This window comes from Arachis stenosperma, chromosome 1 (genome assembly GCF_014773155.1).
Source record: "Arachis stenosperma cultivar V10309 chromosome 1, arast.V10309.gnm1.PFL2, whole genome shotgun sequence".
In the NCBI taxonomy this organism is placed as follows: Eukaryota; Viridiplantae; Streptophyta; class Magnoliopsida; order Fabales; family Fabaceae; genus Arachis; species Arachis stenosperma.
In genome coordinates, this window is record NC_080377.1 from 135,036,486 (window position 1) to 135,063,254 (window position 26,769).

General features: G+C 38.0%; 2 protein-coding genes and 1 pseudogene across 3 annotated transcripts; all 3 read left to right on the forward strand.

Annotated features, from left to right (window-relative positions):
* Window positions 1–1,106: 1,106 nt before the first annotated feature.
* LOC130935506 (uncharacterized) lies at window positions 1,107–5,839 on the forward strand (annotated as a pseudogene).
* Window positions 5,840–7,547: 1,708 nt separating this feature from the next.
* On the forward strand, window positions 7,548–10,233 carry LOC130980574 (transcription factor bHLH47). 2 transcript variants are annotated; one of them, XM_057904313.1, is made up of 6 exons: window positions 7,548–7,820; window positions 7,972–8,046; window positions 8,146–8,253; window positions 8,768–8,883; window positions 9,081–9,208; window positions 9,318–10,233. In XM_057904313.1, the coding sequence occupies exons 3-6, from the start codon at window positions 8,207–8,209 to the stop codon at window positions 9,702–9,704; spliced, it is 678 nt and encodes a 225-aa protein (XP_057760296.1). In that variant the 5' UTR covers window positions 7,548–7,820; window positions 7,972–8,046; window positions 8,146–8,206; the 3' UTR covers window positions 9,705–10,233. The 2 variants fall into 2 exon arrangements, with proteins under 2 accessions (XP_057760296.1, XP_057760244.1); XM_057904261.1 differs by lacking the exon at window positions 7,972–8,046 and having other exon boundaries at window positions 7,549–7,820; window positions 9,318–10,232.
* Window positions 10,234–19,942: 9,709 nt separating this feature from the next.
* Window positions 19,943–25,887, forward strand: LOC130935513 (uncharacterized). Its single transcript, XM_057865290.1, has 6 exons — window positions 19,943–20,151; window positions 20,453–20,600; window positions 23,779–23,876; window positions 23,962–24,084; window positions 25,265–25,508; window positions 25,603–25,887. Exons 1-6 carry the CDS (start codon window positions 19,943–19,945, stop codon window positions 25,660–25,662), a joined length of 882 nt encoding a protein of 293 aa, XP_057721273.1. The 3' UTR covers window positions 25,663–25,887.
* Window positions 25,888–26,769: the final 882 nt, after the last annotated feature.

Below are 26,769 nucleotides of genomic sequence, written 5' to 3' on the forward strand. Positions count from 1 at the left end.
TAGAAGACTTATTTTAAATCTGCTATGCTTAGTAGTATTTTTAGGCATTTTAAATTTAAATCAAATCTGATCTAATCCAATAAAATCAAATATGATTTAAATTAGTTAACTTATCTTTTAGTTAATTGTTAGGTGCCTATTTAAACACCTTTGGTGAGACAATTTACATAACTTTTGATGAATAAAATTTCCTTAGTGCTTTATGCACGTTTTTATTGTGTGATTAAGTGAGATGAGTGATTTGCTTCGCTTGTTGCATGGAGAAAATTGAGTGATTCAATTTTCATCCCTCTGATCTAGGTTGTCAAGGACAGGTTCTTTGAAGGTCTAGTAGGGAAAATCCTTCCGATGACCTAAGTTGCTAAGAACAGGTTTCTTAGAGGTCTAGTAGGAAAACCCCCTTATCTGTCTGTTTGTTTTTCATTATCTATGTTTTATGTTTCCGCTGTGTCTTTGGGTATGCTCTTTATTGAATAATTCTTATCTATTGTAATAAAACCCCTAATACCCAATCTATTCCTTATCATCTGGTATCAGTTACAGTTCGTAGGTAAATTCTTATTTATCTACACGTTCCATGGGTCTTGTTTAATCTCTTTATTTTTCTCTTCAATTTCTGCAATTTACTTTAGATTAAAAAAAAAACGAAAAAAAACTCTTCCTTAAATTCTATTACTGTAATTTCTGTTTATTGCAGTTAACAAAAAATAAATAAAAAAATAAACGTTAAAAAAAGTAAAAAAAAAAAACAAAATTTTAAATTTTCCTGTTGTTTATCTTTTCAAATTTTCCTTGGGTTTCACTTAGGATCCAATTTTGCTAGTTTTTGTCATCCTAGTATCACTCCTTGTTTCCTTTTTTTCACATACTTTAATTGTCTTCTTGTCAAGTTGAACGTTTCTATCATTCAGATTATCTTAGTTTGGTGTCTCAATTCCTCATCTTCCGAAGTGCAACTTGTTAAGGCAATCCAAGAGTGAAAAAAGGCAAGAGTGGTAAGCTCATCAGAGGGTAAAAGCCACGTATTGAGTGAAACACGAGTGTCCTATTTCGAGTGATACACGTGAGAAGAGTGCTGTAAGGTCTTTTCTTTTACAGGTTCATTGATGGCTAACACTGAAGGGAACCCCGATCCACAACTAACTTTCCGCCTTGACGCATTTTCCAGCATCCTTACAGGGATTCAACAACGTCTTGATGACATGGATTCTCGAATTAACTCTTTTTCCCCTAGGCGAAAAGCACGGTCACGAGAATCTATTCATAATGATTCTACGGAGTCTGAGGAGGAGACTTCATCCAGATCTCGGCATCATAGACAACCGGTAGATGTTGATAATAACCTTAATGCTATCAAGATGTGCATCCCAGAATTTAAAGGCAGAAGTGACCCTGAGGCATACCTGGAATGGGACGCAAGGTAGAGCTCCTATTTAAGTGTCATAACTACACTGATGTAAAAAAGGTAAGGCTAGCGGCTGTCGAATTCTCAAATTATGCCCTTGTCTGGTGGGCTGAGCTGGACAAACAGAGGAGGCGGAATGGAAAACCACCAATTCTGTCTTGGAAAAAGATGAAGAAGGTCATGCGACAACGGTTTGTCCCTTCTTACTACTGCAGGGAGCTACATCAACGGCTCTAACGGTTATACCAAGGTTCTAAGTCTGTAGATGAGTATCATAAGGAGATGGAGATGCTGCTAATCCAAGCAAACATTGAGGAGGAATCTGAGGCTACTATGGCACGTTTCTTGAGTGGGCTGAACCGAGACATTGCAAATACTGTAGAACATCTCCCATTTGTGACTATGGAAGACTTGGTGAACCTAGCTATCAAAGTGGAAAGACAGCAAAAGGAGAAAGGGCTGCGTAATTCTACATCAGGGTGGGATTCGAGAGGTACTAATTTCAGGGAGAAGACTGGATCCAAACCTACCGAATCAAAGGAGAAGCCCACAGAGCAGCACAGGAAGCCGCACACACCTAATTCCACTTCTAAACCTCCTGCACGGCATCGTGATATTACCTGCTTTAAGTGCCGCGGATTAGGCCATTATGCTTCCGAGTGTCCAAATAAAAGGAACATGGTAATTAAAGCAAATGATATTTTCTCAGAATATGATAAGTCAGATGGGTATGAAGACATGCCACATGCAGATGATGCTACAGATAATGAAGATATAGTTGAGTATGCTGTTAGTGGCGAGACCCTTGTTACTAGGTGGATCTTAAATGTACAAGCCAAGGATGATCGTCTAAAATATCAAGAGAACATCTTTCATACAAAAGTTTTATTGGAAGGTAAGGTTGGACTCATGATCATTGATGCTGGAAGTCATACAAACGTTGCTAGCTCTACTTTGATCACAAAATTGGGGTTGAAATGCACCAAACACCCTAACCCTTACAAACTGGAGTGGCTAAGTGATGTTGGTGAGTTGAAGGTTATGAAGCAAGCCCGCATACAGTTCTCTATTGGGAGATATAGTGACGAGGTACTTTGTGACGTGGTTCCCATGCAGACTTGTCATATACTCCTAGGCCGTCCATGGCAGTATGATAGGAAGGTGGTCCATGATGGTTTCACAAACCGATACTCCTTCACTTATCTTGGGAAGAAGATTACCCTTGCACCTTTGACACCTAAAAAAGTGTACCTGGAGCAACTGAGCATGCACAAATCTACTAAAGAGTCTTTAGGATGTGAGAAAATTGAAAAATAAGAGGGTAAATAGAGGGCTTTGAGAGATGAAACGTGTGAGAAAAAGAGTCAGGGTCTAAGTGAAAAAGAGAGTTCTAAAAGAGAAGCATCTGTGGAGAGTGAGAGTGCTCACAAAATATGTTTTTATGCCAAAGAGAGGGATCTGAAGCATGCTAGTTTAGGGAAAAAAATATTGGTGTTAGTACGATTTAGAGAGTCTTTACTTTCTACCATTGAAACTAACCATAACCTTCCTAGTACTTTTATTTCACTCTTGCAGAAATTTGGCGATGTATTTCCGGATGAGATGCCCTCAGGTTTACCTCCATTACGAGGCATTGAACATCAGATTGACTTTGTCCCCGGATCAAGCATTCCTAACCGGCCAGCTTATCGGACCAATTCTAAGGAGACGAAGGAACTGCAACGACAAGTCGAGGACCTTTTGGCTAAGGGTTTTGTGAGAGAAAGCATGAGTCCTTGTGCTGTTCCGGTACTATTAGTGCCCAAGAAGGATGGCTCATGGAGGATGTGTGTTGACTGCAGAGTTGTAAATAAGATTACGGTAAAGTATCGCCATCTTATTTCTAGACTTGATGATATGCTTGATGAATTGCATGGTTCTGTTATTTTTACCAAAATAGATTTAAGGAGTGGTTATCATCAAATACGAATAAAACTTGGTGATGAATGGAAAACAGCTTTCAAAACTAAATATGGTTTGCATGAGTGGTTAGTTATGCCATTTGGTTTGACTAATGCACCTAGTACATTCATAAGACTAATGAATCATGTTTTGCGAGAGTTTTTAGGTAAATTTGTGGTTGTTTATTTTGATGATATCCTTATCTACAGTAAATGTCTTGATGATCATATTTTGCATGTTCAATCTGTTTTATAGGTACTTAGAAAGGAAAAATTGTATGCTAATCTCCAAAAGTGCTCGTTTTGTCTGAGTAAAGTCGTATTCCTAGGTTTTATGATAAGTTCTACAGGAATTGAGGTAGATGACGAGAAGGTGAAGGCTATTAGAGAATAGCCCACACCTCAGAGTGTCTTTGATGTTAGAAGTTTTCATGGTCTTGCGGATTTTTATCGGAGGTTTGTTAAAAATTTTTCTACTATTGCTGCACCTTTAACTGAAATCATCAAGAAACATGTCAACTTTAAATGGGATCAGAAACAAGAACTTGCCTTTAACACTTTGAAAGAATTATTGTGTGCTGCCCCCATTCTTATTTTACCAGATTTTTCTAAAACTTTTGAAATCGAATGTGATGCTTCTGGAATTGGTATAGGTGCTGTTTTGATGCAGGAAAAGCGAGCAATCGCCTATTTCAGTGAGAAGTTGAATGGAGCCTGCCTCAACTACTCCATTTATGATAAAGAGCTTTATGCCTTGGTGCGAGCTTTGGAAGTGTGGCAGCATTATTTGCTACCTAAGGAATTTGTGGTACATACTGACCATGAATCCCTCAAATACTTGAAGGGCCAAGGGAAGCTGAACAAGAGACATGCAAAATGGATAGAATTCCTTGAATCCTTTCCATATGTAATCGCCTATAAGCAAGGTAAAGAGAATGTGGTTTCTGATGCATTATCTAAAAGGTATTCCTTAATCACAACCCTTACTTCTAAACTGTTAGGTTTTGAGTGTATGAAGGAATTGTATGCAACTGATTCTGCTTTTGCCTCTATCTATGCTGCATGTGAACATGGTGCATATAACAAATTCTATAAGCATGATGGCTTTCTTTTTCGGGGTAATAGAATTTGTGTACCTACTTGTTCTATTAGGGAGTTACTTGTTCTAGAATCACATAGTGGGGGTTTGATGGGTCATTTTGGTGTGCATAAGACTTTGGATGTTTTATCTGAGCATTTTTACTGGCCCCACATGCGTAAAGATGTTGAGAAATTTTGTGCTAAATGCATTGCATGTAAACAAGCTAAATCTAAGTCTTTACCACATGGTTTGTATACTCCTTTACCTGTTCATGTGCATCCATGGGTTGATATTTCTATGGATTTTATTCTTGGTTTGCCTAGAACTAGGAGAGGTCGAGATAGCATTTTTGTTGTGGTAGATAGATTTAGTAAAATGGCTCATTTCATTGCTTGCCATAAAACTGATGATGCCACACATATTGCTGACCTATTCTTTCAAGAAGTTGTGCGCTTACATGGTGTTCCCCAAACTATTGTTTCTGATCGTGATGTCAAATTCTTAAGCCACTTTTGGAAAGTTTTGTGGAGTAAGTTGGGAATAAAATTGTTATACTCAACTACTTGTCACCCTCGAACTGATGGTCAAACTGAAGTCGTAAATAGGACATTGGAAACCTTATTGCGTGCCGTTGTTGGTAAGAATCTGAAAACCTGGGAAGATTATTTACCTTTTATTGAGTTTGCTTATAACAGGACAATCCATTCTTCCACTGGTTTTTCACCCTTTGAACTTGTCTATGGTTTTAATCCTCTCACTGTCTTAGATTTAATGCCTTTACCTTTGAGTGATCTTATTAGTTTAGATGGAGCTAGCAAGGCTGAGAAAGTTAAAGCAATACATGCAAAGGCTCGTGACCTAATTGAGAGGAAGAACAAAACCACGGCTGAAAGGGTTAACAAAAACTGAAAGTATATAGTCTTCGAACCAGGAGATTGGGTTTGGGTACATTTGAGGAAGGAGAGATTTCTTGCTCAGAGGAAGACTAAACTTGATGTTAGAGGGGATGACCCATTCCAAGTGCTTGAGAAGATCAATGACAACGCCTACAAGATTGACCTACCAGGTGAGTATAATGTCTCTGCTACTTTTAATGTTTCTGATCTCTCTCCTTTTGATATGGAAACAGATTCGAGGACGAATCTTTTTGAGGAAGGAGGGAATGATACATGCTCGGAAAGACAACAGGGGCATTCTAAGACAAAAGGGAAGAATGGGAATTTCACACTTTCAGAGGATCCCATCACTAAAGCACGTGCAAAGAAGCTCAAGAAAAGTTTTGAAAACCTGGCAACGCTTGTGCATATGGAGTTACATCAAGTTCTAACCAAGGAAGAATGGGCAAGGCCCATTGGGCTAAGTCAGGACAGCAAGAAGCCCAATAATACTTTCCGAATTCAGTGGGAGGCATAATTTATTTTTAAATTTTGAAATTCTAGATTTTTGTTTTAGTTTGTTATGTGGTCAAAAGTTTGTTAAAAGACTTATTTTAAATCTGCTATGCTTAATAGTATTTTTAGGAATTTTAAATTTAAATCAAATCTGATCTAATCCAATAAGATCAAATCTGATTTAAATTAGTTATCTTATCTTTTAGTTAATTGTTAGGTGCCTATTTAAACACCTTTGGTGAGATAATTTACATAACTTTTGATGAATAAAATTTTCTTAGTGCTTTATGCACGTTTTTATTGTGTGATTAAGTGAGGTGAGTGATTTGCTTCGCTTGTTGCATGGAGAAAATTGAGTGATTCAATTTTCATCCCACTGATCTAGGTTGTCAAGGACAGGCTCTTTGAAGGTCTAGTAGGAAAAACCCTTCCGATGACCTAGGTTGCTAAGAACAGGTTTCTTAGAGGTCTAGTAGGAAAACCCCCCTTATCTATCTTTTTATTTTTATTATCTATGTTTTATGTTTTCGCTGTGTCTTTGGGTATGCTCTTTATTGAATAATTCTTATCTATTGTAATAAAACCCCTAATACCCAATCTATTCCTTATCAGATGTGTTTTTGTTATCGTTAAACTAATTGCGTGATATTTTAACTAAGAAGAAGAAGAAGAAATTAAATGAAAGGAGGATGAGGGGGAGGGGAAAGGGGAGGGGGAGGAGATGGTGGTGGTGATGACGACGATAATGAGAGAGAAAGAAGAAAAAAGAAAAAAAAGGAGAAGAAGAAAAAAAGTAATAGAAGTATAAATAACAAGAAAAAGAAGAACAAGTATATAAGAAGAAGAAGAAAAAGCGCACGTACAGTTGCTTTTTAATTTGATTATGGAGGTAAAGCTGGTGCTGGACATGGGGAGGAGTGATGCTTAACATTGGTGTGGTGTCAGGTACAACTCGGACCTAGCGACTTCCTGAACTTAGTTCAAAAAGCAAATTAACAGAGAAAACGGACCATCCGATTTCATGTAAATCGTCAAAAAAAATTTTGATCATGGAAAAATCGCAGGGTCCGATTTACTTTATGTGAATTTCAGATCCTCCCTTCATGCAAAATGGACCTTCCGATTTGCTTCCAAAAATTTAAAAACAATGAACTCGGAGGGTCCGATTTCTTAACACCAAATCTGAGCAAAAAGCTGTCCCACAAATTGGTGTAGCACCTCCATCATCCATAACCTGGCACAACACTTTCACCTCTTCCATAACAAATAAAATCAGCCACGTACAGCGTAATGAAAAATATATTATAAAGATTTAGTTAAACTTGATTAAATATTTCTCTTGGGTATAGAAAAATTTAAATATAAAAAAATTATATTTAAATTAAATTCTAATTAATTACTTATTGTATCATTTATACTGCTGTAGTGGTACAAAATTAGAGAAATACTAGCATAATCATAAAGTATAGGGAATGAGTGCTTCGTAAGCTTATTTTTGTCAAAGTTTTAATTATGGGTTTTGATTTATTAAAAGTATTATTATTTTATGTATTAAAACTTAAAAGTATATAAAATAGACCTATTTTAAAATATTATTTTAAATTTATTTTGAGTTACCAAAGAAAAAATAATTTGATGAAAGAAATGAACGTCAGAAAAAAATATTATTTTACTTTTTTCAGCAAATTAGACAAAAAGATCACGTGGTGATCTCATTGTTGGTGATTGATCGAAGCCAAAGAACATGGCGTGGCCACGCGCCTTCGTGTGACACTTACGCTTTCGCCACACTCCCCCCTGTTTCCTCTCTCTTCTGCCCTAATTTTAATTCCATCCCCAAAATTAAAACTGTTCCGTTTCTCATTTCTACTAATTCTCGTGTTTTTCTTTTAATTGAAAATAATGATCTTTCTCCTTTCACCTTGATTCACGACACAAAAGTATTTCGCAATTTCCAATTTCTTCCTTCAGAATCGTTTCACACCGAGTCCACCACAACGTGGGTAAGCGAAACCAACTTTGCTCTTTCTGCTGCATGTGTTCTTTCTCCATCCTTTTAATTTTTTCGGTGACTGGTTTCTTGATTCTATTAATTTTTGAAGCAAAAGTTTCGATTTTTATTTTTTAATATTTTTGCCGGCTTTTATCTGATAGAATTACAAGGGAGAAGGGATCAATTTGGATTAGAATTCATTGCATATTCAAACAGGGGGTTTTGCTTTATCAATGGCAGTAGATAGTTGAAAATATTCAGATTTTCCATTTTCCCTCTTTTAGGTACTTCATTGAAAATTGAAATAGCGTTTTCGTTTTTGTCTACTACTTTAGGAAATTCTGTTGCTGGAGGAGTGTGTACGAGCTTAGTTAGTTGGTTTTGTTATAAGTGGAAATGGGATCTGAGAATCAGACTCCGATGACTGAGACTTCAAAAAACAGGTCAGAGATTCTATAATGCTTTCATAGTTATACTGATAGTCACGCAAAATGATAACAGTTTCACTGTTGCAGAAATAAGAAATATTTGATGGGCTCTGCCAAGTTAACATTTACAATTCGTATTGTCATTTTTAGATTCAATTACTTTTAGGGTTGTCCTTTAATTATAATGGGTTCTTTGGGCTTGTGAGTAATGGTTGGTGGAAGGCAAATGAGAAGAACCTTTATCCCTAAATCAATTTTGTTATGTACACGAATTAATATTTTAATTTAATTAGATTTCCTCCATTATTATATCAATGTCTATAGTTCTTAGGCACTTCATTTAGCTGCACTTGTTATCACAAATTTAAATTGTGTTGGGTTATTGGTGTTGTTGGTGTTGGTATAGTTGTAATAGTTAAAGGCAAGAAGTATAGCACTACATGCTTGGTGTCTCCTGCATGAATAGTTTTATGTGGATCATTGGGTTTATTATCCGGATTCAAGGTTTGTAAACTTGATTTGTTTTCAGGTCTTCTGGTAATACAAACCAGGGGAAAGTCCCTAAGAGGATCCACAAGGCTGAAAGGGAGAAAATGAAGCGGGAACATTTGAATGAGCTCTTTCTTGATCTTGCCAATGTACTTGGTAACCTCTTGTGCCATTGCTTGGTATCTATAATGTATTCAGCTTTACTATAGGTCTATGGCCCTTGCTTGTTCCCTTTAATATTTCAGTTACATTGTTTCTTGCATAGCGTGCCATGACATATTTTTTCTTGCTGGCCTTATTGCTATTTTAATTGGATTATTTATTCCTTTGTTTTGGTGGTGGCGTGGGAGCAGATCTAAATGAGCAGAACAACGGAAAGGCTTCTATATTGAACGAAACTGCTAGGCTGCTAAAGGACTTGCTCTGTCAGATTGAGTCCCTCAAGAAGGAGAACTCGTCTCTATTGTCTGAATCTCACTATGTAAGTGCTTGACATTGTTTTGGAATACTGTGGAAACTGCATTTAATTGTCATACAAGGAACACGTTCTTGTATCTGATTATATTTCATATGATTGCTTCATTGGCCAGGTTACCATGGAGAAAAATGAGCTAAAGGAGGAGACTTCCAGTCTAGAAACTCAAATCGAGAAACTTCAAGTCGAGATACAAGCGAGAGTAACTCAGTCTAAACCTGACCTGAATGCACCTCCCCACGTGGAAATCGAGCAATCGGAGCAGGCAAATTTTACGGGGCAGAGTCTCCAATTCCCTCCCATGGAACCCAACTTGCAGCAAGGACCTGCAGTTTTTGTTGTCCCCTATCGCCCTGGTTTCCAAGCTGCTTTCTCAGCTCCTAACGTCGCTGAGGTCACTCCAAAACCTTCATCTGCCATCAGTAAACCGCATGCCCGGTATCCAACGCCAGCAGATTCATGGCCTTCATTGCTGCTTGGACAGCAACCAACCTCAAGTTGAACAGGTTAAAACTAAGAATGTTCACGGTTTCGTATGGAAATCCTTAAACCATGGTAGGGGAAACCAATTGTAGAGTCCATAGTTTCAGTGTTGGTATGACCTGCCAAGTAAATTTCCCAATAGATAGCTACGCTGCTCTGGAGGGTTAATGTATATGTTAATTATATATGTGAAAATGGTCTATGAGAATTTTACTCACTTCTGTTATTCCTTTATAACCTTTGGAACTTTTGAGTAGAAGCTGGTTCCTTTTCCATTTCCTTTCCTTTGAAAAAGCCTACTAAATACTGTGTTGTTTTTGACTTGGGACCATGACTGGTGAGTGGTGACTAAGAACATGAACAAGGAAAAAAGAAATATTGATTTGGTTCTCTTGTGTATTTGCTCCGCTGTCAGCATAAAAGGAGAGAACAAGCGAACCCTGTGACCACTTCTGTAGTTCTTTTCATTACTCCACTTCTTGGGTTTGGCTCAATTATAGTTGAATCCTATGACATTTTTTTAGCTCGTAAAGTATCAACTCTTACTTTTTGTTTTCATTTAGAAAATATGATTTCATTTCCATGCATCTCATGTCAAGAGATAATTAATTAGTGTACGTGTGTCCTATAGGAAACTAGGAATTCTAGAAAAAAATAATAAATTAATCCGCTAAAGTTATGTTATTCCCTGATGACATTGTAATTTCGCTATATATATTTTTAATAGTCAACATAGTAAACATCTTGTTACTTAAAAAATAATTTAACTACATAATTAATTGATGATAATTATATTTTTTATACAAGTATAACTGTATAAGGATTGTTTAATGGTACTAACTACTAACTTTAATTAAACGAAGGAACAGAAAACACAACGGTTAATTTATTTAAAGGTTTTAGGAACTGATCCGTGCCCTAGCATCTCGGGCGCACACCATTATATTTTGGAATCAAATTTTAAACATTTGAACTCTATCTTATCAAATAACCGTTTAGCACTTTTATAGTACCTGCACAAATCTCGGATGAAGCAGATACATATCAGTTACTACTAAGCAGGAATCCTTTTTTCAGGTCCTACGCCCCGGTCAAAACTCAAAGGAGCTTATAGCGCGGCTGTTAGGAAGTCGAAGAGAACGAGCTACATCTTGGGAGCAGTTTCCAGCTAGAATATTGGCACCCACCGTGGGATCAGACCTTAACCCCATATTTTGTTGTCTTTTTTTCTCTTTTCCACTTTTTTCTCCGCAGATTTCCAAATCATGACAAATAATTCTATAGCTCCACCCCCACCTCCAACTCCAACTCATGATGAGCACTTGGTCATGAATGCTACTTTAGGGACGAAAAATAGCCGATCTCTTTTGGCAGCTAAGCCAAATAACGACAAGGAGAACGAGGAGCGAAAGAACGTCAACGATGGAAACCCTAATGAAAAACACCACTCTGAGTTGAACATGAAGATAGGAGGGACATCTTACAAGATGGAAAAACAGAGAACAAAAGAAATAATTAGTTTTCAAATGCCAAAAAACTTCACACTTTCAACAACATTAAAACCTTATGAAGGAATTGGTGACCGCAGCATACACATCACTAAATTTCAATCTACGATGTTTTTAAACGGTGCTTCTTACCCTATTTTGTGTCGATCTTTTTCCATCTTTTTTAATGGAGCTGCTTTAATTTGGTTTTTGAATTTACCTGCAGGTTTAATTTCAAATCTCGAGGAGTTTGCTGATTTATTTGTGAATAACTTTGTAGTATCCAAAATATACGTACGAGACTTAGATTACCTTAGCATAATCAAGCAAGAGCAACATGAAAGCTTGAAGGATTACATGATCAGGTTTGCAAAGGCGGCAATGAAAATCTCCGACCTTAATCCTAAAATCTATCTACACACTTTGAAAAGCGGGCTTCTAATGGAAACTTTCAAGAAGCGATAGCAAAGCCCAAAACGCTGGACAAATTCAGGGATAAGGTGATGACTTACATCATCTACCTCTTTCTCTTATCTAAAAGGGCCATAGAAATAGTGAATCTCATTCAATTAATGCAATTTCATGAACTAAATGGTGAATATTATGGTACATTTCTTTGAAATGAGTTTTGTTGAATTTCAGGTGAAAAGAGCAACAAAAGAGGAAGGAAGCAAGAAAGAGAAGCTGGGCGTGTGTTTTGGGCGTGCCATGCCAGTTATCAAGTCCAGAGGAGAGTCCATGAAGTTTTCAATGGACGTGGCACGCCAGTCATCCTTTTCAAAGAGGGACTCCAGGCTTTACTATGGGCGTGGCATGCCAGGGCTAGGTGTGGCACGCCAACTATAAATTCCAGAGAGGCATCTTAAAGACCCACAAGGGGCGTGGCATCCAGGCTGGGAATGGCACGCCAACCACATCATCCATTATGGGCGTGCCACTTGAGATCGAAGGCGTGGCATGCCAGTTCAACAAGGCAGAGGGGAGTGGAAGGTTCAGCACAAGGGCGTGCCACTTGATGTTTAAGGTGTGGCATGCCAACCTTGTTTATGCCCTGGACGTGCCACTTGAGATCTAGGCGTGGCACGCCAAATTTGAAGAGCTCAATACCATAATGGGCATGCCACTTGAGCTCGAAGGCGTGGCACGCCAACCTTGTTCATACACTGGGCGTGCCACTTGAGATCGAAGGCGTGGCAGGCCTGTTCATTGGTCCAGAGAGGAAGGATGCAGCCCCTACCATGGGCATGCCACTTGAGATCAAAATCGTGGCACCCAACACAAGCCTCCAAAGAAGAAGATCAATGGGCGTGCCACTTGGGACTTTAGGCGTGGCACACCAAGGCAAATGATAATAGGCGTGCCACTTGATGATTGAGGTGTGGCACGCCAACGTTACTCGCACCAAGGGCATGCCACTTGAGACCTAGGCGTGGCACGCCAGTGTAGTTGACTAGAGAAGAGAATGAAGCCTTTATCAAGGGCGTGGCACGCCAACTACTGGGCGTGGCACGCTAGTTCAACCTTCCAGAAAAGAAGGAGGAAGAGTTCACTAAGGGCGTGGCACGCCAGACCTGGGCGTGCCACGCTAGTTCAACCTTCCAGAAAAGAAGGAGGAAGAGTTCACTAAGGGCGTGGCACGCCAGACCTGGGCGTGCCACGCTAGTTCAAGTCTTTGGAGGAGGATGATCATGCTTTATTGAGGGCGTGGCACGCCAGACCTGGGCGTCCCACCCCGGTTCTAATTTCCAGAAAGGAAGGAAAGAAAACCATAATGGGCGTGCCACTTGAGCTCGAAGGCATGGCATGCTAAGCTAGCTACAAGAAGGGAGCGTGCTACTTGGGAGTAGGCGTGGTACGCCGCTCAAATGCCACTCACACGCCAGGCACATGGTTTATTTTGTTAGAGTTTTCCTTTTCTTTTCAATTGTAATTTTCTTTCCCTTTTTGTAATTTTCCTTTTCTAGTAATAGGAGTAGTATAAATACCCCCTGAGAGTACTGAAAAGGGGGTTGGATTAGTGGTTAGTTTTAGGCTTACTTTACACTTCACTTCATCTTCTTCCATCTCTTGTACTTTTCTCTAAGCTATGAGTAGCTAAACTCCCTTTCATTGGGAGAGGGAGCTCTGTTGTACTTGATGGATTAATGATAGTGAATTTCTTCTTCTCTTCATCTTCTCTTTGATTTGCTAGAAGGAATTTTGTTCTTCATGCTTAGTATTCAATCATCTTGAAAAAGAGGTTGAATGCAAAATGGGTTTCATGGAAACCTTAGAAAAGGAAACATGAAACCATGCTTGAAATCCCATCTCACACTTGAGTAGATCTGGGTTTTGGGATTGGATATGGTGACATGAAATTCACTCACTATTTGGATCTATGAGGATGTGTAGTATAATCAAGGACCAAGCATATCTTTCTTCATGAGCAATGATGAGCAGATATTTTATACGCTTTTTGACATCACTTTCATATAGTTTTTAGTAGTTTTTATTTAGTTTTTATTAAGTTTTTATAGGTTTTAGTGTTAAATTCACACTTTTGTATTCTACTATGAGTTTTTGTGTTTTTGTGCAATTTCAGATATTTTTTGCTGAAATTGAGGAGCTGGAGTAGAAGTCTGATTTATAAACAGAGAAAGCACTGTAGATGCTGTCCAGATCTGATCTGCCTGCATTCAAAAGAGATTTTCTGGAGTTATAGAAGTCCAAATGGAGCACTCTCAACGGCTATGGAAAGCTGACTTCTAGAGCTTTCCAGAAATATATAATAATCTATACTTTGCTTCATATTAGAAGGTCCAAAACTGGCGTGCAACGCCAGCTTCCTGCACCCTTCCAAGCATGCAGCGCCCAAAGAGCAAAGCCCAGCATCCAAAGACCCAGAAAGGACCCTCTAGCTGGCATTCCACGTCCAAGAACCTCAATGCAGGTAAATCTCATCAAGCTCAGCCCAAACACTCACCAAGTGGGCCCCAGAAGTAGATTTTAGCACTAAATAGAGTATTTTACCCTACTAGTCATCTATTTAAGGGATTAAACTTATGTAATTTAAGGGATCATCTTATCATCATCTTCTCCGCCCATCCGGGCCACCTCCCGGTGAGGGAGGTCTGCCATTGATGTTTTCCTCCATTGTTTTCAGCTCAGTATGAGTTTCTAAACGTCCTAGGTTGAGGGGAGGAGCCCTGCTGAGTCCTATGAATTAATAAAAGTATTTCTATTTCTTCTCCAATCCGTGTTTGATTTATCTCTAAGATGTATATCCGATCTTCAACATGTTGAATGTGTTGAACTGGCATAAGGTTATCACATTCATCATACTAAAGACAAACATGCTTGACCACCACTAGTGTCTACATGAGTTCAGAATGCGTCTTTCATCGGACAAAGACGAACAACAACTATGTTTATACATCTCTCAAACGGCTAATCCACGATGTTGATGGCGACTTCTCGAGACATCAGTTCAACACAACCATCTCCAAGGAGATTAAAGTCTCCGTGGTATAGGCTAGAATCAAGAAGAAGCAGCATCCTCTGATCCGAAAGGTTTAACCTTGTCTGTGGTATTCTGAGTAGGATCAGGAAAAGGATGGCTTGCTAAGCACTTCATGATGGGGGAAAATCGATTTCACACAAACTAACCGACAAGTGTACCGGGTCGCATCAAGTAGTAAAACTCACGAAAGTGAGGTCGATCCCACAGGGATTGATGGATCAAGCAATTTTAGTATGGTGATTAGTCTAGTTAAGCTAATATTGATGAATTGAGTGAAATTGGATTAACAGAAAGTAAATTGCAAGAAATCTAAAGGGCAGAATGTAAAGAGCTTGAAAAGTAAATGGCAAGAAGCTTAAATAACTGAAACTTAAAGTGTAAGAAATTAAAAGAACTGAATCTTAAATTGCAAGGAATGTAAATAACTGAATCTTAAAGTGCAGGGAAGTAAAGGTGCATAAACTTAAATGGCAAGGGAACTTAAATTGCATGAATTATAAAGAGAATTGGGTGCAGGGAATCAAAACAGAAATGGACAATGTAAATTGCAGTAAAATCAGAGAGATCTAAGTTGAAGAAATTCAAAGAAAATGATTCATCAGGGATTGGAGATATCATAATCCTTCATGAATCAAATGGGTCTCAACTCCTTTCTCAATCATATGAGTAGATCTATGGTAGATTAAAATTGATTAGATCCCAATTCCTTGGTAATCCAATCTCTCTAATCACAATCAATCTTGCCAATTCCTTGATTCAATTGTCATGAGAAGAGGTTAAGTGCATATCTCTCATCCATAAGCCACACTAACTCTCAGGATGTCAATTCCTCTTGAATGGTGTTGATCAAGAGAGTAGTGAAGGATAGAGCTCCAATTCTAATGCAAGTGATTCTCCTTTCGAGGCTCACACAAGCATTGAATTGAATTAAACCCCCTTCCAAAGTGAGTAATTCACAATCAAAACAGAAGTTATCCTATAACTACACAAATGAATTGAGAAGAAAAAAAATTTCATTGATTCATTGGAATTACAATAAAGCTCCTCCCCCTAATGAATTTGGGGTTTAGTTCATCATTGCTCTAGTACAAAACAGAAAGAAGAGAAAGTGCAGAAAAATGTAGAAAAGGAAAATATATGTGAAAATGAGTGCAGAGTTTCCCAATTAGGGTCTCTGACTCTCTAGCCTTCCGATCCCCTCTAAATCAAAATTTTCTCTATTTAAACACTTTCCAATTCAGTCTTCAAGTACTTGGATTGGGCTTTTTGGCCTTTGTTCAAGTAGGTCAGAGTGGGTCCGTGTTGTTACTTGAATTCCGCTTCAGGAGAACGTAGCGTTCTTAAAGAGAGCGTAGCGCTCATGCACCCACGCGTACGCGTCTCCTACGCGTGCGCGTCCTTGCTTGTTCAGCACTTGTCACACATACGCGTGATGCACGCCCACGAGTCCCTTGCAGTGCTCTCCAAGAGAGCGTATTGTTGGCGCAAAGAGCGCTCTCCCACGCGTATGTGTCACTCACGCGTACGCGTGGACTTCAAAACATCACTTCCACGCTGCAGCCTCATACACGCATTTGCGCGACCCATCACCAATGTCACACCCACACGTACGCGTCACTGACGCGTACACGTCGATAGCCAAACTTTGAATCCCAATTTTGAAAGTTGTCACAGGCGCTCGTTGATGAAGAGCATAGCGCTCTTGGCTTGAGAGCGTAGATCACACCCACGCGTACGCGTCATGCACGCGGACGCGTCATGCACGGGTACGCGTGGATCTTCGAAATTGCTTGTTCCACGCGTACGCGTAGATCTTCGAAATTTCTTGTTCCACGCATAAGCGTCTCATACGCGTACGCGTCGCTGAAGAGTGTAGCGCTCTTTGAAAGTGAGCGTAGCGCCAAGGCCTATGCTGCAGTGAATCGTAGCGTTCTTCTGCCCTGTCTCTTTCTCTACTTCTTCCTTGCATCTTTTCATCTGTCATCAATTAAACATGCAATCGAAGCCCTACCAAAATCATAGGATTTTGCATTATTTCATAATAATCAAATAAATCTTGCATAAATCTCATGATAATGCATAAAATCAACAATGTTTGATTGAATCAAGACAAACATGAAATTCCAATCTAATCACTTACTTATTGTGCAGGAAAGTGCCTGAAACCTAATAAAAACAAATAAAAATGCTAGTAAAACTAGCCTAAGATAACTTGTCATCAAATCACCGTCCAGCAGATTGGATAGGTAAAACCTCGGACCACTTAACCATGGCATTCAACCTGTAAGCAGAGGAGATCAACAGGTAAAACCTCAGACCACTTCACCCTGGCGTTGATCACTTACAGCCTGCCATAGAAGAAGATCATTCACAAGCAAAGAAGACGGTGGTACCAGAGTTACTTTAGAAAGACAAAGCAATTTTGACTCTCAACTCTATTCCTTTTGTTGGCTTATTCCTATTGATGTTTTTAAGGTATAAATTACTATTACAACTCCAAAAACCTTCTGATTCTGCCTGACTAGCACCTGCAATACAACCATAAGCTTGCTTCAAGCCACAATCCTCGTGGGATCGACCCTGACTCACTCAGGTATTACTTGGACGATCCAGTGCACTTGCTGGTACTACTGCTGTTGTACGAAATAGTGTGGGTTTTGCGTACACGCGCACCAAGCAATTAGACCAAGAAATTGGCTGATTATCAAGATTTGAGAGATTGAATCACCAAGGGATTGGGGTTCAATCAATCATGATTGCCAAGAGGTCAATGAGTTACATGATTGAAGATGAGATGATCTGAATTTAATCCAAAGAGAGCAATATCTCCTAATCCCAATGAATCTTCCCTATTCTTATCTTCTCCGTTCTTTATAGCTTTCTTTAATTTCTTCCATTACCCATTCCCCATTTACAATTCAATCATTTATGTTCCAGCACTTTACATTCTTGCCATTTATTTTTCTGCATTTTATTGCTTTCCTTTATTTTTTAGTCATTTACATTTCTGCTATTTAGAATTCTGCACTCAACAATTTCTATTGATTAGCTTGACTAAATTCACCCATTAACTAAAGTTTCTCAATCAATCAATCTCTGTGGGATTCGACCTCACTCAAAGTGAGTTATTACTTGACGATAATTTGGTGTGCTTGCCAAAGAACGGATTCATTATATAGTGAGCGAAATTCGGTCATCATAAGGCAACAGGTCAAATTGAGATCGAGGAACTAAGAGAAGCTAGGAGAATATAAAAACCACTACTTGCAGGGACGATGATAAGCAAAGCAAAATAAGCCACATCTGAGATAGCAAAAAACCATTTAAGTTGACACCAAAGTTCGACTCCTACACGCAGTTCAATGTAAAAAGGGAGGACATAAAAAAGGAGATCCTACATACTAAAATCTTCAAACATCCTAGCAAGGCAGGGACTTACCAGGACCAAAAGTATGTTGATAGAAGTAAACATTACGAATTTCACCATAATTTCGGACACACAACTGATGAATGTGTGGTGATAAAGGACCTCTTAGAATGACTGGTGCAACAGGGATTACAGATAAATATGTCAATGGCCAAATCCAAAGAGATACGTCAAGTCTCCCAATAACAAAGGAACAATCGAACTTAACCTCAGCTTCAAAGGACAATGCGAGATGGTCCACCATGAATCAACCTCTCATGACAAGAAAAGGCATTAACTACATCTCAGGAGGCTTTACGTGTGTAGGAATCATTAGTTCATCCAGCAAGAGAAGTTACAGAACAATGCTAACTCTAGTAGGGGAGGGGTCAGCATCACAAGAGCCGACTTGCTCCATTCCAAATATCACCTTCAACACATCCGACTTTCAATCCTAGAGCCTAAACCTGGATGACCCGGTGGTAATATCTGTGACCATAGGGGAAGCAACAGTTTGAAAAGTTCTAATGGACCCCAGAAGCAGCACCGACGTATTGTTCTTATCAACTTTCTGTGAGATGCAACTAAACGAGAAAGTGTTATAGCCCTCATCCGGAGAACTAGTTGGTTTCTCTGGAGAAAGAGTTCCAGTAATAAGTTATGTTTGGTTAAGAACAACTTTAGGGGAACACCCACATTCGAAAACCTTAGATATCCAATATCTAGTAGTTGATTGTGTTAGCCCTTATAACATCATATTAGGTTGGCCATCATTAAACTCTTTTGGCACAATTGTTTCCACAATTCACTTGTTCATAAAGTTCCATGTGCAGGATGACATAATCACAACTGTGCATTCAGATCATAAGGAAGCAAGACACTGCTACAACACAGGGTTAAAAGCCTGATCACCAGCGTCAGATCCTATTCAGCAGGTCAACTCAGTTTACAATGCTGACGATATACCGACACTAACCGAGCTTGATCCTCGACATAACAGATATAGTCGGCCAACGCCAACGGATGACCTCCGCCAGGTTAAGCCTGATTGATGATGATTCACAGTATACCAACATAGGGTATGCTTTGACTACAGGAGAAATGCAAAAGCTTATCACCCTGCTTTGAAAAAATACGATTTTATTCGTATGGACACCCACAGACATACCCAAGATCGACCCAAACGTCACATGTCACAAACTTGCCCTGGACCCAAGAGCTCATCAAGTACGGCAAAAGAAACATAACCTCAAAAGCAAAAGAAAAGAGGAGGCTAACAAAGAAACACAAAAGTTGTTAACTGCAGGCTTCATACGGTAAATCCGATTTACGTCGTGGTTGGCAACCATGGTAATGGTAAAGAAAAATTCAGGCAAATGTCGCATGTGTCTCGACTTTACAAACTTGAACAAAGCTTGCCCAAGGGACACGTATCTGCTTCCGCGCATTGATAAATTAGTGGATAACACCTCGAATTTTAAAAATTTAAGCTTTATGGATGCCTATTCAGTCTATAATCAGATATTAATGCACCAGTAGATCCAGACAAAACCACATTTATCAATGATCATGGCAATTTTTATTATTGTTAACATATAAGTAGCTATAGTAGAAGTTAGTCATTTAAGTTATCAAGAATTGAATCAAGAACCATTAGTTTGTTATAGCTTCGACTATTGACTTTACTATACTATATGTATGTATGTATGTATGTATCAGATGTGTACCTACTGATATCAGTTCAATTACAATAATACATTTCATGTATTTGTAGAAGGTTTACCTTGCTCAATACTCTGTTTTAATAAGGGTTACAATTCAATTCTATTGTTCTTTCTATATGGTATCAGAGCCATTCAACATCCATGGCTGATGACTCTACTAGTAGCAATGATATTGAAGATCACAACTCTCCTACAATCATACAAGCTAACAACATCAATGCTGCAGTAACAAAACCATTCAATACTCCTTTGGCAGAAAAGCTTTCTGAGAAGAATTTTCTTACTTGGCATCATTTACAACTCTCTCCATCTGCGGACAAGAACTCCAAAATCATCTACAACAAGAAAAGGTACCTCACCATTTTGTAAAGCCTAAAGATGCAATTACCAACATAGAAACAAAGTAGTACAAAGAATGGAGGAAAGAAGATTATAATGTGACTTCTTGTTTGTTTGCTTTGCTGGATGATTCCTTTAAACATCGAATGATTGGTTGCCATCATGCTCATGAACTCTGGAGTAGGATCCATACATATTTTTTATCCCAAACTAAAGCTAGGACACACCAACTTCAACATTAACTCAAGACAATTGCAGCATCAACATCAGAATATCTCTTAGAAATAAAGAAGGTGGCAAATTCTCTTGCAGCTGTAGGTATTCCCATCACTATGCTGAATATACAAATGTTATTTTAGATGGATTGAACGAAGCTTACCATCCCTTCATCACCATGGTCACAACAATGGATCCACCATATATTATCCCTGATCTTGAAGCCCTTCTATGGCTCAAGATAGTATTATCGAAAGACTCAAGAAACCATATATGTCACTTGCAAAGGTTCAACTATCACAGGCTGTAACTTTCAATACAAAATTGAACTGATATTAGTAGGTACACATCTGATATATATACATATAGCAAAGTAAAGGCAATAGTCGAAGCTATAACTAACTAATGGTTCTTGATTCAGTTCTTGATAACTGAAATGACTAACTTCTACTATAGCTACTTATATGGTAACAGTTACAAAGTAATGCCTTTTGACTTTAAAAATGCAAGTGCAACATACTAGATGCTGAGGGACAAGGTTTTCCGATGTAAAATTGAGAGAAATATAGAGGTATACGTTGATGATATGGTGGTTAAATCAAAATCTAAAAAGGATCATCACGCCGACCTTGAAGGATTTTTAGTTCAATTAAGACATTACAACATGCGACTAAACCCAGAGAAATGTGCTTTTAGAGTTCAAGGAGGCAAATTCCTCAGTTTCATGTGGACACATCAAGGAATTGAAGCAAATCTTGAAAAATGCCAAGCTGTAGTACAAATGAAGTCACCAACAACAATTAAAGAAGTGCAATAGCTAACAGGACGACTTGCAGCTCTATCATGATTCTTACCTACAGCAGCGCAAAATTGTAACATTTCTTACCTACACCTGCAAACAAGCATTTACTGACTTCAAAAACATTCTTACTTCCCCACATATACTGTAGAATCCTGAACACGATAAATAGCTTTATTTATACCTTTCAATTTCTGCTTGCGCTATTAGCTCTGTACTTGTAACAGAAATAAGTTCAGAACAATACCCAGCTTATTTCATCAGCAAAATCCTACAAAATGTAAAAGCTCAGTATCCCAAGATCGACAAAATGGCACTTGCTCTGGTAATCACATTGCGGCACCTTCGCCACTATTTCCAGATCCACGAGATCATAGTTCGGAACAGTTGGCCGCTACGTAAAATACTCACGCGACCCGACCTTTCAGGCCGACTAATCAAATGATCGGTAGAACTCTCAGAATATGATATTTCATATCAGCTAAGAGGATCATGTAATACCCTACCATACAGAGCTTTACGCTTTTATATCGTAAATCTGAGGTGGTGAGGTATTACGACATCTAAAAGTAAAATACGTACACACACACACACACACATGAAGAATGGTTTATCTAAGAGCCTTGAAGAAAAAGTTAAGCAAAACAGAACTCGAAACTTGCATCACACTCAAAACGTTTAAGCATAGAAGAGATAGATAACAACGTACAGAAAGGATAATATATAACGAGTATAGAATTCCAAAAAGATACATATAGCAAGTTCCAAACTCGACCTATAAAGTAAAGTGTCTCTAGCACGCTCAGCAAGGTGCTTCATGTCTTGCATCTAAAAAACAACAGAACATGTATGGAATGAGAACCTGATGTTCTCAGTATAGTAAAGGTGCCCATATAGATAATACATAAGGTTCTGGGATGCCAGAGGCATTCCAAATCTCCAACAACGTATATCAAATCCTAGAGTTATCACTAAACCAAAAATATGTGACTATATCTAAGGATTCTAATCTAACTCTTCATTTTTCGTTCCCTGCAAACCTCCAAATCACTATGTGTCGAATTTAGAGGCTACCAGAATAAATTGATGGAGTTTCGAAGTATAACGTCATATCTCGTCAAAACAAATCTCAAATTGCTTGCAACGAAGCAACACAACTAGCAAGTCAAATTTGGAGATTGTAATTCATGCTTTAGCATCTTGGGCGTACATTGCTATACCTTGAAATCAAATTTTAAACATTTGAACTTTATCCTATCAAATTATCGTTTAACACTTATATAGTACTTAAACAGATTTAAGAAAAAACAGATATATGTCAATTACTACTAAACAACCATAAATAAAGAGCAATCAGGACTATAAAAAGGTAGAACATCATTTATCATAATCCATAATTTTTAAAAAATATTCTTCCTAAAATTAATATTGACTTAAGCGTCGAAATCCTTTTTACGCATCCTACGTCTAGATCGAAACTCCAAAGAGCTTATAGTGCGGTTGTCAAGAAGTTGAAAAGAAGATTCTCAACTAGGGGTGGCATAACGGATCGAGCCCGCCGGGCCAATCCGCTAAACCCGCTAAAAAAGGCGGGTTGGACTAGGATTTGGAGCCCGCCAAATTAAAAAAACCTGCCAAACCCGCGCCGTCAAATTGGCGGGTTTTGGCATGGTGGGGCAGGCCGGTCCGCCGGGGCGAAGATTTTTATTTTTTATTAAATAAAAGAGTGATTACTATTATAAAATTAATAATTATAAAATTTTTAAACACCTTTTTTTCATTTTTTATTTTTATTCTTCTTTTAGTTATTAACTTTATTTATTTTATTTTACAATTTCATATATATGTTCAAATTATGTGACTTGTTTTTAAAATAAAGATGATTCTATTGATAAATATTATTTTGAACAATTTTATTAAAGTTAAAAATAAAAAAATAATAAAAAAATTATATTACAATTTGATTATTTTTTTATTTCTATTTAATTTTTTAATTATTAATTTTTAGTTAATTTTAATAAATTTTATTTAAAAAAAAATCAAGCGGGCTAACCTGCCAACCTACCAACCTACCAATCTGCCATAAAAAAGACGGGCTAACATTTTGAACTTATTTTAATTGACGGGACGGACCGATCCACCCCGTTATAAAACGAACCTTGGTGGAACGGATTGGGGCGGACCGGCCCGCTTTGCCACCCGTATTCTCAACATTGGCAAGCTACATTTCGGGAGCAGTTCCAAGGCAGGAGAGAAACATTTTCAAAATATTTCAAAACAACGGCTAAGATATTAATGAAGGAAAAATAAAAAAAAGGGGAAAATCCTTGAAAAGAACAGAGAAGAATCGAGAAGCATTAGATGGGAATGGAATAACGGAATAACGTCGGCAGCGGTAATTTGGTAATTATAGGGAAAAAGGAGGGTTCCTTGGAATTGGCGAATGTTTGTTTATTTTTGGGGCGCCACCAAAACCCACCCAGACCGGACTACTACCTTGCCACGACAGCACCACCTGCACCACCCTTCCTTTCTTTAATCCCCAAATTACAACCACCACTTTTCCCTCACACATGTCTTCTTCTCTTCTCTAACACAGTAACACCACAACCCTCTCTTTCTAACTGCTTCAATTATTAATAAATCACTATCTCTCTCTTTCTATTATCTCAGCTGCTACTTTTTCTGTTGCAGGCCGGTGATTAGTCTTGTTTATCCTCTGTAAGTACAATCTTATTTTATTGCCGTGAATCGTGGATTGTTTTTGTGGCGGTTTTCTTTTTACTCTTTTTCTTGAATGGGACAGGTATGCTTCAGTTAGGGCAATTGAGAGCAAGTCACCTGTGGATGATCAGCAGTGGCTCACTTACTGGGTTCTCTATTCCATGATCACTCTCTTTGAACTCACCTTCGCCAAACTTCTTGAATGGTTCGTCAATTTCTTCTTTTTCATTTTCCTAACATATTGTTTCTTATTCCAATTCTAGTCATGTCTGTGGATTCATCAATTAGACGATTACTACTCTGTCTGCAAGTTCAATTTTGCTTTAGGGTTCTTTGATTCTTAGAGATTTATAATCACTGGCTTATGCTTTCAAGTTTCAACCATGATTGTTAGTATTATAGAATGCAGTCCTACATAAACAATGTTAAACATCTAGACTAAAATTATTGTGCAAGGGATATAATAGAAGCCATTGTATTATAACAAGGCCTCCATTCAAGTTATAATTTAGCATCTTGCAAAGCTTTGTATGATTTCCGTTGTGATTAACTTTTTTCTGCCAACATCAACCAATCTTTTTAAAATTATTTTATGGATAAACTATAATTTTTTTCCTTTAAGTTTGTAAAAAATTTCAAAAAGACCCCTAAATTTTCTTTTTGCTTTAATTTTGTCCTTAAAGTGTTCGTTTTGCATCAAATATATCTCTGACAACTAAATTTTCAAAAAGTTTAGGACCAATCAGGCAATAATGCATTCTGATTTACTTATGTTGAAAATTGTTCTTGTAAAATTGTTGCTTAATTAGTTCTAAATTTTTTAAAAAATTAGCCATCAGAAATATATTTGATGCAAATAGAAATTTTTTGGACAAAATTAAAACAAAATAAAATTTGGAAGTGTTGTTGCTTAATTAGTTCTAAATTTTTTAAAAAATTAGCCATCAGAAATATATTTGATGCAAATAGAAATTTTTTGGACAAAATTAAAACAAAATAAAATTTGGAAGTGTTTTTTAAACTTTTAACAAACTTTAAGGATAAATAATATATTTTATCCTTATTTTATTTATCTTAAATTCTAGACCTTAAATTGTAAATATTAAATCCTAAATCCTCAAATAAAGTAGAATTTCAGAATTCAAAAAGAAAACTTGGCTAATTAATGTTAGCTAACTAAAAGTTGCTTCTCTATATTTTTTTTTTCATTTTTTTTTAACAGAGTCATCGTCAAACTCCAAATCATCTTACCTCCATCCATTATTCGTGGGTGAGTGGTGGTATGTGAACTTAGAGTAATGATGATGTATGTGAACTTAGAGTAATGATGATGATTATGTTTGAAAAACATTTATGAAGTGTTTACAACTTGGACATATTTTCAGGATTCCTATATGGCCCTATGCTAAGCTGATTATAACCTGCTGGTTGGTCCTTCCATACTTTAGTGGTGCTGCTTATGTTTACGAGCATTATGTGAGACCTTTCTTTGTTAATCCTCAGACAGTTAACATCTGGTATGTTCCAAGTAAAAAGGACAAATTGGGTAAGAAAGAGGACATTCTAACTGCTGCCGAGAAGTACATCCAAGAGAATGGAACACAAGAATTTGAGAATCTCATCCATAGGGTATTTCAATCTGTCTAAAAACTTTGTTGTTGTCGGATTATCGATCCTCATGTATACAACGATCTTTTGCGCTAATGTTGCCATCACTTTGCAGGCTGATAAATCAAGAAGCGATGGTGGTTATTACTCAATGTACCACGATGAGACCTATTGAATGCAATCTTTTTAAGCTTGTCTTTTGGAGATACGGGATGAATATACATGTTAGCATGTGACTATAACTTAAGTTTTTCATATTCTCCTTTCTGTGAATTGTTCTGTTATGGTGTAACTATTTCATGCGTACTAATCTTATGCGTTCTGTAATGGCTATGCTATGACACATGGTATATATTATATAGAGATAACGGAGTCGGCAGAGGAGATGCTTGTTGATTCAGTTTTTCCCTTTTATTTCTTTTAGAGTAAATAGCTATTTCTCACCACGAAAGATTTGGACGCTGAACAATAAAAAATTGAAATTAAAGTTATACCTATATAGATAAGTTTTGTTCGATAAAAATCACCAATTATTAATTTTTTGTTCATAATTTCCTAAATATTCTTGACCTTTCATCTTCTTTTATCTCTAAATCCAATTTCGAACCCTAACCATTTAACCCCGCTCCCACCACCACCGTTTCCTCCATCCTTTTACTTCTATTCTCTTCTTCCGAGGTTCCCAAACCTCACCTACTTCCACTGCTCCGCCCTTCCCTTTGACAATAACCTCATTTTCATTTCAAAACATGCCCCAACCCCAAAACTCTACCTCTCTTTTTGTTCCTCCTCCTTCCACCGCTGCACCTTTCGCCACTTCTCCCATCATGCCATTTCCTCCCTCGCTTCCCGACGCCGCCTCTTGTATGTGGTTTTACTCCGTAGGAAAATCGGTGTTGCTGATGCTGGTGTCGTCACGATCTACGCACTACGAACCATCACCTGAGGCACCTATACCTGGGGTGGTGCTCCCTCGTCGGAGACGGTGGGTGGTGTTAGGAAGGCTGGACACCATTGTCCCTGCCGCAGCAAAGAAGGAAGAGAGAAGGGGAGAAGAAGGGGAGGTGGAGAGGGTGACGGCGAAAGGAATTATTGCCATTGTTGCTGTCAAACGAGCAGAAGCAGATTCACTCTTTTTCCTATCTTTGTTAATGCTCAGATCCGCCACTGCTTTTGCTTTGTCGTTGCTGCGTCAACTACTGTTACAACACACACTCTTTTGGCTTTTTTGCTTTCTTATTATTTTCTCATCAGCTCCAAGCCTATGTTTCTATTTTCGTTG